The sequence below is a fragment of the Scardinius erythrophthalmus genome (genome assembly GCF_964197995.2).
Source record: "Scardinius erythrophthalmus genome assembly, chromosome: 2".
In the NCBI taxonomy this organism is placed as follows: domain Eukaryota; kingdom Metazoa; phylum Chordata; class Actinopteri; order Cypriniformes; family Leuciscidae; genus Scardinius; species Scardinius erythrophthalmus.
Window position 1 is genome coordinate 24,167,193 of NC_138222.1, and position 21,552 is coordinate 24,188,744.

The 21,552-nt window shown below is 36.7% G+C and overlaps 1 protein-coding gene across 1 annotated transcript in view; it reads right to left on the reverse strand.

Moving 5' to 3' along the window:
- Positions 1 to 2,266: 2,266 nt before the first annotated feature.
- Positions 2,267 to 21,552, reverse strand: part of pcxb (pyruvate carboxylase b) — a 249,787-nt gene continuing 230,501 nt past the window's right edge. The window contains exons 19-21 of the mRNA XM_081348433.1: positions 10,468 to 10,716; positions 9,063 to 9,203; positions 2,267 to 4,773 (exon numbers count right to left, since the gene is read on the reverse strand). Of these exons, the coding sequence (XP_081204559.1) occupies positions 4,522 to 4,773; positions 9,063 to 9,203; positions 10,468 to 10,716 (642 nt within the window). The 3' untranslated portion in view covers positions 2,267 to 4,521. The remainder of the gene's footprint in view (positions 4,774 to 9,062; positions 9,204 to 10,467; positions 10,717 to 21,552) is intronic.

Below are 21,552 nucleotides of genomic sequence, written 5' to 3' on the forward strand. Positions count from 1 at the left end.
GCATTCACATAATACATTATAGACTTCTATAATTCAATGTTAGGCTGCATAGATTAGGTCAGCCGGAACCGGGAACCCTTCCCATAAATCCTGATGTACTTGTTACTCTCTGTTTATCCCGAGATTTACCGCAGTCCGCCAGATCCAAGCCGTAACCAGATCTGATGAAGGACCTGCGCCTGGACACGATGACAACGCAGTCCTGAAGTGTCAACTAGTCTCTCCCCTGTGAAGGCCTCCTTCCCTTCACTTTACCCTTTGTACAGATAAAATGTTGTCAGGATAATTCCGGTTGGCGCGGCTATGGGGAAGCGATAAATAATTCTTTATTATAAATTTTTAAGGCCAGACAAGCAGTTTGTTAAGGGTTGGTTTGTAAAGAAGGTCTACACGCCTGCACACATATATATTAAAACGCGCATACCTATAGACTAAACACGTGATGCGCATGCGCACGGCGTCTGTGTTTTCGCAGGTTTGCGTTTTTGAGATTTGCGCAGAATTAACCTTTTTTTTTTCAAAAAATTTCAAGGCTTGCACCTTTGAATTTATTTCAGGGTTTGTGCGGATGAGCGGGCCGGAGCGTGTTGAGGGTTTTCTGTTAGAGCGGTGTCGTGTTAGCGGCCCCTAAGTTCATAACCAATGATCTTTGCAACGGAAGTGAATCAATCAATCAAAACTAACTTTAGCTGGACAATAACTTTATTCTAGAGCTGCTGTAAAGCCAAAACAATCTCTGTTACTGTGATTTCCTGTTGTCACTGTGGAGCTGCTTTGAGGCATTTATTGTTAAAAGCGCTATATAAAAGAAGGTGCCTTGACTGTTAACATTGTGCCCTTTTCATTGTGACTTTTCTTAGAGAGTAGGCTATTATTAAGGAAAACTTGTGTTTTTGTTTAACATTTAATTTTTTCTTGTTTCGGGGTTGGAAACAGTTGACAGCCATTTCAAAAACTCAGTGTATTCTGACAAAAATATTTTTCTTTTTTCAAGGAACAAAAAAATAAGGTATTGTTATAGTAAATGTTTTAGCAGCAGCAGATTCAATATGGAGGGCTCTTAAAAGCATGAAATTGACTTGTTTTTCCCCGTCTGCTGCATTTGACGAGTGATCTGTCACATGACAAATGTACCCGAAACAAACATGGCAGCCTCCAGGTCACGTATCCCTTGAAGGGTCCGTTAACAACAAAGCATCTGCCTTTGAGTTGAATCCAGATTTCAAGGGAAAGCGGATGACAGGTTGTGGCTATAATCATTATACAATCAGTGATGAATCAGTGATTATACATATCACATTTAAGTACTTATTAGATATTAAATACTATATTTACCCTGCAAATGTTTCATACTGAGTAAATACTGTATATCATCACCTCCATTTTTCCTTGGATTAAAGGTAGGGTAGGCAATGTTTTTCATAAACACTTTTTTGTTATAGCCTACTGGTTGTAAATCTCTTCACATCCTGAAAAAAAAAAAAAAATAATAGAAGTGGTCTATATATATATATATATATATATATATATATATATATATATATATATATATAAATGTGTTTTTTATTATAATAACAAGGTTATAATATTTTAATGATATAAATAAAAATATAATAAATATGTAATATAGTGCACATATTTAGCAAAATACTCCCCTCTTTAGCTACTTTTTCTAGCCAACTAACGTGCTACGGTCATTAAATAGCTTTCCTGGGATAAATGTAACATTATGTGACATATTGTTTTATTTTTTCTCTGCGTGAGAAAATGGATGTGTTGCGTGAGAGCGTGTGAAAAGTGTCAATTGCGTGAGTCTCTCGCTGAATGCTTGAGAGTTGGCAGCCCTGTTATTATTGTAATGTTATGTGCTTTGAGACATGAGGTAATTTAACGCCGTCTCTCATATTGTGACGCTTTGCAGACTCTGCTCTGGCTGTGCGTGTTTATGTCTTTTGGAGGAGCCGTGGCTTTTGAGACGCTCTGAAGGGAGGGTGGGATCTCATGCTTTCAAAGCTAACTTGTTATTGTTAGCCTCTCTGAAGTTGATATATTCAATGATGTACCTAAAAATAATGTGTTGTGAAAAAACCTTTGAAATAGTCTTTGTACAATGGCCTACAGTACAGCGAGTACACTAGGTCATTAAATTCACTAACACATCACAATGTATTAGAAGAGCAGTTCATTTCATTCAGTGCGTTTGTGAGTAAAGGGATCACATGTGAGATATTTTATCTTGTTATTATTTAATTTATTGATTTCTTTTCAATCTTTGTTGAACATATCTCTAATATGATAACTACAAAACAACAACCATAGACAAAAGTTTAAAATGGAGGAAAAGGAAACCAAATGACAAAATAAACATTCTTATAATGTAAATACAATCAACTGCTTCAACATACATAGTTAACAGACATACAAAGACAAATCATTCCCTTTTACAACAAATTAAATGATTAAACCAATATGTATGGAGCTTTAATTCTTCAGCTTCAATAAAGAAATCCTCAACTGAAAGACTTAAGGACTGAATTGCTAATGTTCTCAGTTATCTGCCCACGTACAGAATTTGAGTTTACTATGAATTACAAATTTAACAGTAATTATTTCAAAAGAACAAAAAGAAAAGGCAATAGTTGTAATGATGATAGAATATAATTATGAAGTTTGCACAGTATAAATAATAATTGTAGTCCTGTTAGTTCAACAGAAACATTCTTCATCAAACCCACAAGATGTTGATTCCTTACAGGTTCTTATTGGTTGAGCATTTCTTTTGTAAACATCAGAACATGGCAGAAGCTGCCGAACAGCGGCATTAAAAAAACAGCTTTAATTGAGCAGCTTCAATGAACATTAGTTTCTTTTGGTATCCCTGGTAACACGTGGGTGTCTATGCATCTCTGGCTTTTATACACACGAAAACATATATGAACACTTTTTGCAGAGGCTCATTCACACACTTCCTCTAAAAGCTCAAACCTGTGTGAGAACCATGTAAGTCATATGATTTATTGCAAATTGTGGAATCTCTCAGCAGTATGCCATTGATAAGCAAGCAAGATTCAATCAGAAAAACTGAATGCATCCAAAAGCTCGATATAAACAATCACCCTCGTCCTTTGATCTCTTCAGACTACGTCAACTTTTCAATCAGTATGAACCGTTGTATTATGACCCTATGTAAAAAAATCCAGATTTTCTTTTGTGAATCCCATTTTCACTATGTATCCACCTTGAAATGTCACAGTGAGATTTCTATATGAGACTGCAATCAAGGCTTATTTCAAGGTCAAGTATGAACTATCTTGTGCAGCATAATCATTAATAACAGACTGAAGACTTATTACGGTTACCCATAATTACGGTCGCTTTTTGTACAGCATTCAAATATGGAATGTTTTAAAACGCATTCTGCTGAATGAGAAAAACACATTGTTTGAGCTTTTAAGTGGGATTTATGCAAACATATTACACAATTACATTTACAAAAGATTTTGTAGGAGTATTTGTAAAATGAAGCTTCTATTTGCTGCCCCACAGACATATGTTTTACATTTGTTTACTTCATTATTGCTTATGTAATGACTTGCAGTTCACTTACAGTGGAAGCGCATTCCTTAGAGCTCCCGTGGTGAAAAGGTGATAGAGTGATTAAAAAGAGGAGAGGAGAAAGAAATAAGGAATTTGTTGTGCAGTAACTTTCAAAAGCATTATAATAACACATTTACCACAGCACATTAGGTACATTCACATTCCTCATAATGAGCTAGTCCAAAATAATGTCTGGTTTTGAATCTTAAGTTATTGTTGATTATTATATACATCTGAATATCTTATGTGTTCATGATTAATCAACTTTATTGCTTTTGGCAAGATCTGCAGTATGATGTTATCATGACGACACTGTGCTCAATGCGCATCTACTAGAATAGTTGCTGGTATTAATATTTCAGACATTTTAAAATTGATTTTACGCTCCACTAACTTGACATTAATATGAAACTGCTGTTCCTCTTCAAACTTACAACTTGCAGTGTTTCTCTCTCTCTCACACACACACACACATGCACGCACGCATTTAAATTCAGTTATGTTATTGTCATCTGGATTTATAATGAATCGTGTTAATTTTAATATGTTATTAATTGACTTTAAAAATAATACTAAAACTGGAATGATCTGTCTGTAATGTCGGTGTCATGTGTCCTCCTTTCCTCAAGGCTATAAGTACATTCAGTGTCCTCAGTGTATTAACAGAGCGATAACTGAATACCAAAAAGTGAATTACAAAAGGCTTCTGTTGGTTCTGGTTACAGGCTATAAATGCTTCATCTATATCCTTGTATTTTGAATCAAACAACAGCCAAAAAATTATTCTGACTCTGAAAGCTCAGGAGAGTTTTACACCACGTTAGAATCATCAGCAATCACAATTCCACCAATCCATCAAATTACAAGATCAGTCTAAAAATCAATTCTGGAAAAGCAACCTTTAACCTCTGTAGCTTTTACATTTTATTCAGTTATTTCCAGGATGAGGTCATCCCCTTCCAGGCTGCTGTCGGCATTGACATGCACCTTGGATATTATGCCTGAGATTGGCGAGTTGACGACGGTCTCCATCTTCATAGCGCTGAGTACGCAGAGAGGCTGACCTTTCTCCACCTTCTGGCCTGGCTTCACCTTTACTTCCACCACTTTACCGGGCATGGGAGCTCCAACCTGTCCCCGCACGTCTTTCAAGGCTTTAGGGTGAAAGTGCATCTCCTGGCGAAGCAGAAAACAGAATGAGACGATTACAGGAGAGACCAGAGGCAATGAAATATTTGACACATTTTCCCTCACAGCTATTTCCAAACCACCAGTCATCTTCTGCTATGAGAAACATGATTAAATGGACTGTTAAAATGTTGGCAAATAGAAAGATCATAATGAATTTGTGCACGCCTCAAACATATAATGTTTCTGCTTTAGTAATATATATATTTTTAATAGACTACTAATTAAACTGTGCTGAAAGTATTTGAAATCTTGATATTATTTCACAATATTATTGTTTGTACTGTATTTTTGATCAAATAAATGCAGCCTTGTTAATCAAAAGAGACTTCTTTCAAAACCTTGAAATCTTAAAGACCTCGAACTCTGGAATGGTAGTGTAAATAATTATACTTTTTAGCGTAAATAACATATATATATATATATATATATATATATGTACACACACACACACACACACACACACACACACACACACACACACACACACACACACACACACACACACACACACACACACATTGTAGAACATTGTATCTGGGTCTGTGCATGAATTCCTTGGTAGATTTGGAACAATGCTTTGGATCATTGTCCTGCTGAAACAACCAACCATCCAGAATCCATGCGACCCTCAACTTTGACAAGGTTTCCAGTACTTGTGCTTGCCACAGAGCCCCATAGCATGATGGACCCTCCACCAAAGTTTACAGTAGGGAGCAGGTTCTTCTCCTGGAACGCTGTGTTCTTTTTTCGCCAAAACAAAGCGCTTCTGATTATGACCAAATAGCTCTATCTTAGTTTCATCTGTCCACAGCACATTATTCTAAAATATTTCTGGCTTGTCCAGATGAGCCTTTGCATACCTCAAACGACTCTGCTTGTTGGCAGTACGCAGAAAAGGCTTTTTCCGCATCACCCTTCCATTGAGCTGTTCCTTGTGCAAGTGCGCTGGACAGTGGAACGATGTACAATGACACCATCAGCAGCAAGATGTTCTTGGAGCTCCTTGGAGGTGGTCTGTGGTTTGTCTGTGACCATTCTAACCATTCTTCGCCTTTGCCTTTCAGATCATTTTTTTGGCCTACCACATCTTTCCTTCACAAGGACTGTTCCCTCCATTTACTAAATATATTTCTGACTGTGGAGACAGAGACCTTAAACCTTTGTGATAACTTTTTGTACCCTTCTCCTAATTCATATTGATGAATTATCCTAGTTTTTAAGTCAATAGAGAGTTCTTTTGAGGTTCCCATGTAGCTATTTTCCAGTAGAGAATCAAAGAGAAACACAACTAGCAATTAGCTACCTTGAATGTCCTTTTTCAGGATTGGTTGCACCTGTATTTTCAGTCTACTGTTCATTGAGCCAATTAAATTAATTATGTGTTGCAATCAATCAGCATTTAGTGACTACAGGTATTCAAATCAACACAATTAAAAGGGTGGCCAAACTTTTGCACAGCCTATTTTTCACATTTGATTTTATTTTATACAACTCAATACTGCTATACTAAGAAGTTTTGTCTGAAAAACATCACATTATCCAGCTTTCTCTAGAAACTGAATGGCATATCACTACGATATAAAAAAAAGACAGAGCAAATTATCATGCAACCTCAGAGGGGTGCCCAAACTTGTGCATAAAACTGTATATACTATTTCTAATGTTATTTAATTTATATATATATATATATATATATATATATATATATATATATATATATATATATATATATATATATATATATATATATATATATATATATATATATATATATATATATATATAAGGGGCTTTCGCACAGTGTAGTTCTAGGAACTTAGCCACCAGGGTGGTTCCCCGAGAACTAATGGTTCCCCTAGGAAAATTTTCCAGGTTTCATTCGCACCGCCAGTAGGAACTCTGAAGTGACGTAAGCCGCGCTTGTTGTTGTGGCTTTTATTTTGATGCCGTGGCGGACCTTTATTTCGACGGCGCTAAGAACACCAGCTAGAACCTGAGCTCACAGTGCTCGCATTCTCCGTGTTCAATAGTTTACGATCTGTCTAACAGTCCTGATAATAATAATAGACAGTATATGAAAAGGTATTAGCGTATGCCATGTGGCTGATGTCCAGTGTTGCTAGCTGAGCAGAAATACATAGGCCTAATCATGTTTCTCTTGGTTCCCTCAAAATTGTTCTCCTTAGCGCAAAGGTTAAGAGGCTAATCAATCACTGAGGCCCATCTATCACTGTTTTCCATGTTCGTAGAGTTAGTTTGTGGAGTAAATATATATACGCTATAATCTCTGTGTGTTTACACAGCTTTTTAAAAAAATGGTGGGTGCTGGTGTTTCGCATGCGTTCGGCCAATCGGTGTACACTAACGTCACTGGTAGTTCCTATAGTGCTGGTTTAGACATTACTCTGAAATAGGAGATAAATTAGTTCCTCCAAAAGGAGTTCATAGAACTAAAATCGTTCCGAGTTCCTGCAGTGCGAACACACCAAAAAACTATTGTTCTCCTAACTTCACAGCTATGATGAATAAGGCAGAAACCAGCGACAGTGTTAGTATCTGTCATTCATGTTAAACGTTTAACAAATAGCCTAGAGATAAATCAGATTTAATTTTCATTTCAAAGGCATTCACAATTCAGACAGCAGAAGAAAAATGGTGGACCTGCAAAAATGAACTTCATGTGACATGAGGAGAAATGCTCTTGCTAATTGTGTTGAGGCAGAAAGCGAGCTCTATTGAGCATATGTTGAGCAAGTGTCATCACTCTGACTTATCTGTGACTGAAGACACTACATGTGTTTGGACCATCCTCTGTCTGCCAAACAAGACTAAGAATAATAAACCAAAAGAGTATTTACAGAGGGTAGAAACCATCTTTCAGAGTAGGACAGACTATATGAATGTTTTTTTGTTTACCAGAAAGAATATCTTGTAATGAATCATCTTAAACATGATGTGTTTTATGTGTGGGCAATGAAAGTGAGAACTTCAGTTTAGTCAAATCATGCTATAATCCGCCAAATTATATTTTTACAAGCAGTGTGGTGCAGTTACATTGCTGTGTCCACGGCTGACATAAAGTTTCCACACAGCACTACTGACTTGTAATGAAAACATAAGGTGCGTTCCATTCGACCGTAAGTGGACTGCGAAGTGGACTTCACAGGGTATTTCACCATCTTAAGTGAGATTCCAATCCGAAGGGAGCAAACATGTTCAGTTCGAAGGGAACTGCGAACGGCATAGGGAACACTGATACATCACTTCACAGGAATTGGAGAGCGAAAATCACCCAACCAGTCAGAACTAAGGATGGAGCAGAGCCGTTGAAAGAGTTTTTAAACGGCTCTGCGATGGAGGAATTTACGCATTTGTTTTAAGAAGCCCATTTATCATTTTTTTTATTATTATACAAACTAGAGTATTTATGAATGGTTATGGCGATGGATGTTACATTTGCATATTCTATTGTATGAATAGGCATGACAAAGTAAAAGTGTTGAGAAGAGGATGAGGCTCGGTCATTTTTTATTTTAGGCTACTTCATTTAAGTTGGGAGTGTTTACTATGCGGCTGAGCATGGAAAAGAAAGCGGTCAAAGCGTACGAGATAAGATAAGCGCACATTTACACAGTTAATCAAATCATCATTTATTTTCCTATAGCATTACAGTTAGAACTGCTTCAAATCTGTTAATAGTCTATTAATTGCCGCAAGTCATTCAAGAAGGCTATATAAACATATAGCCTAAGTTTTGATTATATTACATAAAATACATACTGTAATGTGTGTTTTGTATTTGTATTGTATGTTTTTGTATATGTATTTTATATATTTTAAATTCAAAAGTAATTTATAATATCTATTTATGTTTTATCATAATCTGCGCGACCCCATCATTAACTTTCTTTGATGACGTTTGCATGAGTGATTATTGTCAGCGAAGTCCACTTCAACCGATACGCCATGTTCAGGGAGTAGGAAGCAGTGGACACTGTGTAGGGACCCTGTCGAATGGAACACAGCTATACATTGTACGCCCTAATAATTTAAAAGATGTTTTTAACACCTTTGCCTCTAAGTGATAAACGCCTATGACAGCAAGAGCAAGATCATTTTTAGCTTATGACAGAAATTATTCACACCTCGAGAGAGAAAATGGAACATTGGCAAAACATGTCTGAATGATTGAGTGTACTGTTTGCGTCAGGATAATTGCTTTTCAGTGATGAAACAAACCAATCTAGGGAATAAAATAAACAGCAAACAGTTACCTTCATTGCTGCCGTATCCTTGACCAAGACTGAACGCAGCTGGCCGTTGAGTTCAAAAAACACTTCTCTCTGACCAGACTTGTTCAAGTCACCCAAGGCCAAGGCTTTGATGTGCAGCGTTTTTCCTCTTTCTAACTCAACCTGTGAGAGGAAAAGAGCCAGAAACATATAAAGACACATTGAAGAGCTAGGTATGAGAAATGAGGATCTGCGATCGAGCTAAAAAAAAAACTTAACAAAAACAAACATACAACAAAACAAGATTGGGGCACAACAGGTGAAAAAAAACTTTGGTAGAATTAAGGCAGATTAAGGGATGAGTGATTTGCTCAGGCCTCTGGGAGGCATTAGGTCTGTACCATGTGCTGTTTGGCTGTGGAGGGGATGCTATTTTGGGGTGTGCTTGCATTTGCCTCAGTGACAGCTTAATATAGCTCATGCTAATCTACGCTAATCAGCCACGACTAACATCCCATTTGGACAGCTCGACTGGGTGGAGAAACACGCCGCCAAATAACTTCAGTCCCTGAGAAATTTACGGTAACAACCGAGGAAAATCTGGTTAGTTTTGAAAGAGTAGAGACCTGGTTTGAAGAATAAGGCCAGCAGATGATTAAGAGATGCAAGCAATCTAACAGATTTGGTGCTTTTTTCAAAGTAAAACGACTTTGTAGGTGAGTTTGATTCCTGGCTGGCTCTCGCTCTGTCTCGGAGCGTGATCAACTATGCAAGTCCTGCATCTGGTGCTCTCAGTTCTCGTGGTGCCTGCAGTAGGACTCCGAGACACATTTATGGCTGCCAGGTAACACCCACTTAACTCATAATGGGGTTTTAGAAGCCAAACACACGGCTAAGCTCCAATCAACACATTTAGAAACACCTCAGGGCTCATCTAGATAGAGATACAGCTGTACCAGTTCGAGATTATTCAGGAGCTAGCATGGATTAGGCTAAAAAACTTGCACTCATTGAACTTTACAAAGTCAAACTCTCAGTTAAATTAGAGGTGTAAAATTTAATTTATTGTTTATCTGACTTCACAGCACCTTCAGAAAGAGAGTCTAGATGTTTAAAGCAACATATTTTGAACACAAAAGCACAATTCAATCTTACTATGCTAATACATTTTACAACCACTGTTGCAATAAAGTGTGCTAATAAACTTGGAGGCTAGTTGAGGACACAAGGAAATCTAATTTTGCAAATCTCTCAGTGAGAGAGCAGTCAGGGTAAAGTTTAGAAGGTCACACTTACATCCCGTGGTGTTATACATTTAACAGAGTAAAATATAGTTGAAAAATCAGTAAGAAGGAATGAGGCACAGTGATAAGGAAATTAAGTCAATCGATGTAATTGCTGTGAGTCACAGCGTGTCCTCGCGTATCACAATCTAATAGAAACGTACCTGAAACTCTTCTGCGATTTTGGGGCCGTCCAGAAACAGGCGAGTGTTAAGGCAGTCCACTGGGCCGAAGTTTGATGTGAATTCTTTAAACTCCTGGAAGACTTTGGGGTACATGGCTGCTGACATCACATCTTCAGGGGTGATTTCATCACCATATGCCGCTCGTAGACCAGACTCAAGAGCCTCAAAGTCCATCGGTGGAAGTGAAGCCCCGGGACGACCTTCGATTCTAGGCAACGACTTGAGCACCTTTGAGAAACATCAAACGTTTAACTTGTTATGGGCATAAACTATGGTGCAACAATCAGAGTACCAGCTGAGTATAACTGAACTAAAAACCAAAAATGTATGTTCTGTCATTCTGAAGCTCTGTCATTAAGTCAAGTCAAGCAGCACTTTTTACAATACAGATTGTTTCAAAGCAGCTTTACAGTGATAACAGGAAAATTAGTCAGTGATGCAAACAGTTCATTTCGGCTGCACAGCAGCTGTAAAAGAAAAATGTGTCATTGTTCAGCTGAAGTCAGTTCAGTGTTGATTCAGTTCCATTGTAAAGATAATAAATTATTAGTTCATTTCATCTATAAAGCAGTTCTGCAGAAAGCAGTGATGTCATCATCCAGCTCAGTTCAGTTCTCATCCAATAGTGTCAGTGCAGTCAAGTCAATTTTATTGTTGAATATTAAGTTTGTCATTATAGAAACTTTCCCTAGATTTCCTTGACGTGCTCATAAGAGTTTCATAAAGAAGAAGCGATGTCTGATTTGTGGACCAATCATTCTTTTCAACCATATCTTTTCAATGAATCTGCTGGTACAATTCACAAAAATGACTTGAATGACTCGGTCACGAATCAGACTGATTCAGTTCTCAAGTTGAAGTCAATGATCCAGTTGCTGTGGTTATCAGCCCACTGGAGCAGAAGATCATCAGTGAATAATGGCTTATATTCCGATCTTTCTCACAAGAATGATGACTTCTGAACATTTTGAATATAACAGGTGAGTCATTTGAACCACTTATATGATTCTGTGGTGTTTTTTAAAAAAATGCAGAGGTCGACAGTCACTGTCCTGATTCACTTTCATTATATGGAAAAAAAGTAGTCAGAACATTCAACACAAATGAATCTTCATGAAGTAAAAAATGACAATTTTATTTTTTAAGAGAATTATTCCTTTAAAGCTGCAGTACGTAGTTTTTCCTCTTTTCCTCGGCACAGCGCGGATGAATCCAATGTTTTGAGGAGAATGTGCGGCTGACAGTCACCGTGCTGGTGGTGTGGACACTGTCATTCGGAATCACAGATTCTACTTTTTGGAAGTATGACCAACATAAAAACTTTCACCGGAAAATGTCATCTGAACAAGCAAGTAACATCCACTTTTGTTCTGACCAACTAAGGAAAAAAAAAGCATTGCAGTAAATCGCGCTGATTAAATCTAATGATCGCTTATCATATCATGTCAAACCGTGCAAATTATACTTTATTTTCAAATTGTTAATGTTAACAACATCAGCATTGCGTGACTACATTTAATGCCCTTCCAATATTTATCCTTGTTTTCGCATGGGCCCGGTTGCAGTCTCTTTTTTTCTGTAGCCACTTCGAAGTCCAAAGTCACTGGTGATTGTCATTTGAACCTTTCTGGATCTGGATCAAATTGATAAGTTTAATTATATCAAGTGCTGTGAGAAAAGGCTATAAATCTCCACCTCCAACATCCTCACACTCAAAAACGAGACAGCTAAAGAGTGATGTGAGTCAGTCTTCAGGTCACTGAAAAGCATAAATATTTAACAAATGAATCAACAGTACTACCATTCACTATCTTACAATGTCTTTGTCCTCTGGCAAGTGACTGACTTTGCAAGTTCAAACATACTAAATACATCATTAGTGCTGTCAGAGTGGGCGTTAATGAACAAAAGCACAAACATTTTGACAAATAGGTCAATTGCAAAGGAGAAGCTACACCACCAATATGCCATTAAAATGACTCAATTCATAATGTACAAAAAATTGCTTATTTCTTGGTGTTGGCATGGCAACCAACCAGCCAAGTGACACTATTTTCTCCTTTTTTGTTTCGCAGCAGTGAGAATGAATTGAAAAATGGTCCTTGGACTTGCACTGAGAAGAAGCCTGGTTTCTAACGGGGGCAAAGTGAATAGACTACACAAAAGGGCTTGTGGAGGAAAGAGAGGGAAAACAAAACAGATCAGCTCATAAAACGCTCAGCAGCCCATTTTGTTATTCAGATAAAATAGCAGAAAAGGCTGCCTGCAGTCCCAACCCACCTAACTTTTGAATAAATTGCCACTTAATAGCAGTTGAGTCATAATTTCAGGCCATATGGGCTCGCTTTTGTTTGATATGTCCTATAGGTTTATTTTAGTAGTTTTGTGACTCAGTTATGCCATCTGAATATTTGTACGCAGGTTTATTTGCCTAGGCTAGCTGTGGGGTATGGAAGCTCACATGTTCTAATCTTTTTTTTTCTTTTCTCATCACTCCAACACTTGAGATTCCATAGGGACATCAGTCCTGTGAAGTTGATGACTCATATATAACAATCTCAACACCTCAGAACTGAGATGCTGTTTGTTTTTAGCAATAGAGTAATATGTCTCAAGATTCCTCTCTGAATGTGTCAGTTGCAGGCATCGCAGATTCATTCTTAAAGGTAGGGTAGGTAATTGCCATAGTGGCTAGCAATAGTAAGCTATCTTTAGATCCTGTTCTCCAAAGCCACGGCTCCTTTAAAACACATAGCCACACACAGCAGAGTTTGCACATTAAATTACCTCATGTCTCAAAGCACATAACATTTCAATAATAATAAACGTAAACAACTTACAGAGCTCTTACTTGTGACTGACTTGTGTACACCTGACTTCTGGAGATTAATTTCGGTATTGATTGTAAATGCATAAATCCGAGTCTGAGGATGTAAACTGAGTAATCATGGGTTGCCATGTTGTAATTACGGTTATGACATGGTGTTAACGCACCATAAGCTCTTTGTTTTGGTTCAGGAGGAACTGTAAGAGAAGACTGCTCTTTGTTTAAAGGGCCCAGTGACTGTCTACAACGCGCTGATGATGTGTAATGGGAGCACGGAGGTATGGAAATACATATGTTGACAGGCAGGTAGGACGTCCTGTCATTGCATTTGGACCGAAACATTCTTATATTGTAAAGGTTTTAATCATTACACATACGATGTGCAAGTAAAGCCTTTTTCAAACAAACTCTTCCACAGCTAATCCTAAAAGGATTAGTTCACCCAAAAATGATAATTGTCATAATTTACTCACTCTCATGTTGCTGCAAACCTGGATGACTTTCTTTCTAACGCGAACACAAAAGAAGATATTCTGAAGAAGATTTATTTGTCCATACAATGAAAGTCAATGGGATTCAGAAATAAAGCTGGACAACACTGATTTTTATTGTATGGACAGCAGAAAAAAAGTCATTCATGTTTGGAGCGACATGAGGGTGAGTAAATTATGACAGAACTTTCATTTTTAGGTGAATTATCCCTTTAAGTATTATGAAAGGTCTCTATCTCTTCTCCACATTTAGCATCTTGTTCGAGGAAATGTACATATAGTCCCTATGTGGAAACATGAAGCACAAAACCTAGAAAAAAAAGAAGTTAAAGCTGTGCAAAGGCAGTGAGAAAACTACAAAGCTAGTTTTCCAAGCCTGAGGTAAGGTAAGGAGCTTAAGGAGAAAACTTGAACTGCATTTATTTCATACTAAGTTAAAGCATAGCATTATGTATTCCTTATCAGCCCTGTCATTACCATAAACTACTGCAAGAGCAATTGTGCTACAACACAAACTGTGGAGAAAGACGCTTTCTAAGACTGCTGGCATCTGCACTCAGACACTCTGCTATAAGGTTTCGAAAACTACGCTATATGGATTACCAGGCAGTTTGCAGAGAAACTGTTTATAGACTCTTGTCAGAGGTTATATAATTTCATAACTCAGAAAACAGCAGTTACTATATCAGACGTCTAAGGCAGGAGAAGTTGCTTAGGAGAGCTTCTGTTTTCCTCACATTGCTTTCTGTGCTGGGTGAAAGGGGATATTTGACATTGTTGACAGAGATTGAAAGGAGATAAGATTTGCTCTTTTTTCCCCTGAATCATCTGTCCCCATCCCAGTGTGTGCATTTAGGCTGTTTGTCATTCTGTACTGTCACAGCCGGGCTGGAAATATTGCTGGGGTGATGTCATCTGCTAAACAATCCTCTTGGAAAGATCAATAAGCCTGGATAAAAAAAAAAAAGGTGCCACCAAAATATTACCGGTCTCTATGACCATTAATCATCAGACATCTGTGTGTCAGTACAAAGAGAAGTCAAGTGATGTTTAATTCAATTTTAAAAGACATTAAGCGCTTATTAAGAGCTAAAGTGATTAAGTTCTTCTTGGTGCTTTACTGAATACATAAATTAACAAGCAAACTACATTTATATGCCACTGACTTCTTGATTTCTACTTTTAAGGCATATTCTCACAAAAAAAAAGAAAAAGAAAAAAATCCTCCTAAATTTCCATTGAAACGGGCATAAAGGGATCGCATTTAATTATATGTCTGAAAATCCACTAGGAATTTTTCTGCTCTCCATCTGTCTGCGAGTGCTCTCATGCACTTTAGCTAACAAAGAGACTCATTTCACTGGCCCAAATCAAATTCGTCAGGCGTGATGGTCCATTGCTTTCCTCAAGGGATTCACAGGAGAGAAGACTACAAAGCGGTGGGCTGTAATGGGAACTCATGTAGCCATAAAACAGTGTGAAGCTTCTCGCTCTCTGACCTGAACGCTTCCGTGGTCGAGCCTCTCAGGGAGCTGTGTAATTGTCCCAACTGTAAGTATGTTCACACAGTTAACTGCCAGATCATATACAGAAACATGACGGAAAATCACAGCCGAGGCAGGTGTATGTCTGTGTATGTGTGTTACTGTGTTAGCATTAATGCGCATGCACGCATGTGTTTGACTACACTGCCTTTCTATCCTCTCTGACCCAGAGTGAATACCGTTTAATATCTTGTAGAACAGTAAACTGGGAAGACACTTGAATTTTACTTGAAAAACTGGACTTGGTCAGAGATTGAGATTCTGCACTCTAAAAAAAGATGGTTCTTTAAAGGTTCTTTACATGTAGTAACAGTTCAATTTAGAACCGTATCGTCCTGAAAAATCCTTTATATGCTGAAATGGTTCTTTGTGTTGGTGTTCTTTATTCCCGCCTTTTTGTTTTTCAAATCTGTAACTGTCAAAGCCACCTCATTACTGAATTTCTGGAGCTCAGCTATACAACTAAACAGACTGTCAACACACTCTCAACAGGTAAATGATTTCTTTCTTTCTTTTTATTTTTTTTAATGTATGCAAATTATATCTTTATTAATTGTAATAATCATTCCTGACAATGTCTTTTTCTGTTTTTAGTTTAACAGAACATGTAAGTGTGAGCAGCTCTGTTCAGTTAAGGATAATCATCTTCTCTTCTCCAAAAAGTAACAGAGATATAGAATTTATGATATTTTTTAATTATGACTTTATGCCTAAAGGGCTCATACTGTCCATTATACACACATTGAAGGAGGATTGTGAAGATATTTCACTGGAACTTGGTCTTCATTACATCTATATCGTGTTCAATGTAAATTATAATTTGTTGTATTCAGCTAACAACTGTTATCAGAGCACTGTCATATTTGCTACAATCAGCCATGTCAATAAAAAATGTAATTGACACCACGTGTTTTTTTTATTTTTTTTTATGTAAAACCCAAATAGAGCCAACAAGATATAATACCAGGCAGATAGAGGACAAAAAAAAAAAAAAAAAAAAAAAAAAATAATATATATATATATATATATATATATATATATATATTAATTAATTAATTTCTAAAATAATATTAATAATAGTAATATTAATAATATGAAGATACTAATATTAATAAAAATAAATATTGTTAAAAAGGTTATTTATAACACCATTATGGTCAAATATAGCACTTTCAAAGCATGGTTCTTTATGGAACCTTATAAAAAGGGTTCTATTTAATACCAAAAAGGGTTCTGCTATAGACCAATTTTCAGTTGGTAAACATGGTGACGTTTTTGTGTGGGCGGAGCTTAGGTGGTGGCAGAACGATCCCTCTGGCCACTTTACTAACGTTGGTTTGCAAGTTTTGTAAGCTTGTTTTTTTAATAATGACTGGAGAAAATCCGATTTTATCTTAATGTGCAAGGTCACTCACTGTCCAGGACCGCGATTGTTATTTGGAAATTTTTATTTTAACGTACATCCCAGATTGGCTGACCTGTACGCGCTCAGTCAATGAATGGACGATCTGACAGGATTAACGTCAACGCTACCTCCGGTTGAGTGGCCTGACTTCTACACCTACCCGATAGAGAAACTGAGTGTAAAGAGAAACTGAGGGCATATAAATCTTTAGATGCCTATAACTGTAATGGTCACATACAATTTAAGCCTTGTGTGGTAGCCTACGATCCGCAGTTCTGCCTAGCCAGCGCCACGGCCAGACACAAAGACGACAATGTAAGTGACATTACGGTGCAATTTTAACGATGTGATTAAATAAAAATTCCAGATACAGCATATTCATTTTTTAACTATGTATTTGATTACCCTTTTTTACCAGGTTCTTCAAAAAGGATAGTCACAATCAATCAAAACTATGTATAAATTCATAGATGATTCACAAATAGTCACAATCATTTAGAAAACATTATGCGATAAAATTTCAAATTGGAGCCTGTACGCCGTTGATTCTTGCACCCAACAACACAACAAGATGACATTTAATAACAATAATAATAATTTAAGCTCCTTATTTTGTAGCCGAATCTGTGCTGGTTTGTGTCGGCCGCCTTCAGTTTTCCTTTCCTTTTGCCACCAGCTAGCGCCGTGACGTAACTGTGACGTCGGCTCGAAACTGGTCTATTGTTACAAGCCAAAGAACCCTAATTTGGCTGTTTAGAACCATTTTTCTTACAGTTTATTTTACAGTACGTGTACTTAGTGTACTTGCCCAAGAAAGTACTGGTAATATAAGGTAACTAGATGGGTTAAGGTTAGGTTTGGTGATCGGTTCACGGTTAGTACCTAGTTATAACTCAGTTATTGTAATTGCTATAAGAAGTACATATTGTAGTATGTACACGCAGAACAGGACTGCAAAATAAAGTTCTACCAATATTCTTATCAAAACAGAAAATTACTTATGATACACATTTCAACAAATTAGTTTACACTAAATACTATTAAATAAAAACTATTAAGCACCAAAATTGAAATAACAAAAACAATGATGAACAACATTTAACTAATAAAAATAATAATTAAGTACACTACCATTCAAAAGTTTGGGGTTGGTAAGACATTTTACAAGAAATATTTTTTAAAGATAAAATTGTTTTTCTTATTCTTACCAGGGCTGCAATTAATTGACCAATTAATTGAAATATTTTTTACTTACTAACTTAAAACTGTTTTACATTTTAAATTGTAATTTATTTCTGTGTTGGCAAAGCTGAATTTTCAGCATCATTACTCCAGTATTCAGTGTCACATGATCCTTCAGAAATCATTCTATTATGATGATATGGAAATTAAGAAACATTTCTTATTATCAAAGCTGAAAACGGTTGTGCTGCTTATAATTTTTGTGTAAACCGTGACGTTTTTTTTTTTTTTTTTTTTCTTCAGGATTTATTGATGAATAGAAATTTAAAAGAACAGCATTTCTTTGAAATAAAATCTTTTGTATATAAAGATATTTTGATTAATTTAATGCATGATTGGTGAATTATTAATTATTTACAACAATTAACTGTTGTAACAATTAATTAATTCAAGAATTATGAATTATTAACTTCTTAAAAAAAAAAAAAAAAAAAAAAACATTACTAACTCTTTTAATGAAATAACAGATCACAAACTCCCAGCGTGCATTATGGCGTAGACTACATCGGCAGCCAGGTGGATTAACCTGCGTCTGGGGATTTGGAGGCAGTTTTCTGTCTCATTTAAGCAGAAACTTTTAAGCAGTCATGTATATTATTTTGTCAAATTATTCAAAATATTAAAATATTGTATTGCCATTTTGTGGCTCAAATGAATCTGTGAATCAGTAAAAAAATTTAAATGATGTTTTAATTTAAATTCATCAAATTTGAACTATTCAGCAAAATTAATTGGAATTCAAAATGCTTTATAGAGCATGAGAGAGGAAATGTTAGTCAAAACACTGATGTAGCATTTTCATCTGTTGGTAAAATAAACTCATTACTTCACAAATATTCCATTTTAAAAACAGCCGAGCAACTGTGATGCTAATGAAAAATGTAGTTAAAGTTCCTAGAGTTGCTACTTTTAGTTTGATATTCCCAACATTGCAGTAGAGGTGAAATCCTGACAGGTTGCTATAGGGAAGTGAACATGCATGACACTAGGACTGAGCCTATAGGCTTTGACAGTAATGATCTGGCAGACTCAGCGAGTTGAAAGGGATGTAAAGGAGTGTGCTGTCATTCACACACATCTTCTGAAACCCTGTCTCAGTCAGTCAATCAATCAGTCAATCATCTGAAGTGTGCAGATGAGTATGATCAGTCTAGACTGATAAAGAACCCTGATAGTAGAGAGTCCATGTGGTTGTTTATCCTTAAAGTCTGACAGATATTTCATTTGTGACACCTACTAGTCTTGATCTAAAGGTGACAAACAGGAACTGAAAGCTTTTGGACCATGTTTAAAAAAAAAAATCTTACAAGCTCTTTATCTTATGACCTACTAAATTGCAGCAGCATTTAACTGATGCAGTCAGTCAGCATTTTAAGTGCATGCATGCAACTCAGGGGGATTTTTGATGATACTTTTTGGTAAACTTAATCACTTATTAATAAAAAATGTTATACAAAAATATCTGAGTGAACATAAAATTAAATCTTAAATATCAAAATGTCAAATCCACAATAAATGCCTACAAGCCCATGCAAGCATATTGGCACAGGTCATCAATTCATAAGAAGTACCACGACAAAGGTTTGGTAACATGACTAGAAATTACTGAGCAAATATGCAACTTATTAATATTAGGCAATATAATATTTAGATGCTATTTACACTAAGTGCAAATAGTAATATATATTATTTACACTAGGTGAAAATAGCAGTATTTACTTAGTGATATGCTATTTAGACTAAGTGAAAATAGTGATAGATTCTATTTACACTATATAAAAATAGCAGTATTTTCTTTGCAACAAGTGTAAATAGTAGTTAGATACTATTTGCCCCTCAGTATTTTAGTACATTATAAAACAGTATGCAATAATAACATATTGAGCGTAAATTATAAAATGTATTAAATAAATGCCGCCTTATTAGGACAATGAAGCACTCCCTACACCTACCCCTAACCCTACCTGATAAACACTTTAATATTAAATAACCGTTAGGCACTTTAATTCCACTTTTCACATATTTCCTTCATGCTTTTCCAATCTGATATGCGATGGGAAAAGGGAGCAGAACGAGCTTGGCAAAAGGCGGATTCAAACTCTGGTTCGAACTAGCGTCAAAAGAATCTGCTACCCGCCTTACTCCATACGCCACTGTGGCTGACAAATTTCAGGCGTTTTTTGTAGTTTTGTCTGGCCCAACCAGACATTGGTGGGCGGAGTTAGTGTAAATAGCTTCTACCAACAAGGCGGGCTATTTGCACTTGTTGCACTTAATATTTAATGAGCTCAGTCGTTTTATATAGTGACATCATAACCCACCCACTCTAAAGCTCTTTCCGGCATCACTGTCTACATCATATAAAGTACAATCATGTCTTATGAGCGTCTCATGCCATCAACACGTCGTGCCAGTGCTCTTCAGATCTTTCTGCACACCTTAAACTTGCGCATCTTAAATGTGACATACCCTCCCATGGTCGCCCTGCTCCTTCTATTAAGTGCTGAAGTGTCTCTGCTCTAGATGAGCCAGTTATTAGCACATTCAGCCAAGCTAATGCATTTTAAATAATACATAAAACATGCTGATTAGTGTATGAAGGAGCTCCCTGAGGATTGCCGGGAAAGGGTTTAGAGGCTTTTCCCTTGGCGGAGGCATGAGACACAAAAGAGGGCTCACCAATTCTATTAGTCACAGTGGCTGCAGTTCAAAGATGCTCCACGCTTCATTCAGTCACTCTTCATTAATTTGACAGCTTTTCAGGCCATTTATAAGCCTGGGATATGTGTGTGAGTGTGTGGTAGGAAGGGTTTCTAAAGATAGAATGGTTAATTGCCCTTAGGATTGAGACTGGAGCGATGTTTAATTGAAGTGTCTGCTAACGTCACTAAAACCGAATGCGTATAGGGAAAGAGTTTTATCCCCTCAAGCTGCTTCTTACTGACTATATAGACATAAATACACACTTCAAATATTTAGAAAGATATGATGGATGTTTGCGTTGTGCCTGTGTTGTGTTTTTCCATCTAAAACGACTGCAAAAGCACAGATTGCTCAACATGACGGCGCATGACATGTTTTGATCATATCATTAAGACTGTGGTTGTATTTCTTCCATTTCAACCTGTTTGTGCGTGTACAAATGTGTGTTTCGTGTGTACGACTGTGGGAGAAGATTGCTCATTCTTATCAGTGTTTGTCCAGTGGTGTGTACCTGAGTTTATCTATGAGCTGATTGGCAGAGATAGAGCCACTGATGTGTGTGAGAGTCACCACAGGCCCTGCAGTACAAACCTTTCCAACCAATTATGATGAATGTATCTCAAAACACACCCACAGACATTTGTTGACCATGCCTGGGGCTGTAGTGGTGTATGTATACCCAGGTCAGAGGACATAGTATTGTTAGCTATCTTAAAGTGCATTATGGGTAATGCCCCAAGTTAGTGTTAGGAAGCTATTTGTGTCTATTTTTTCTTAGCGTAATGTTTAGAGATGAAGTATCAATGCAGAATAAAACTATGTAACATTGTTGTCGATTCTAATTAAGTAATA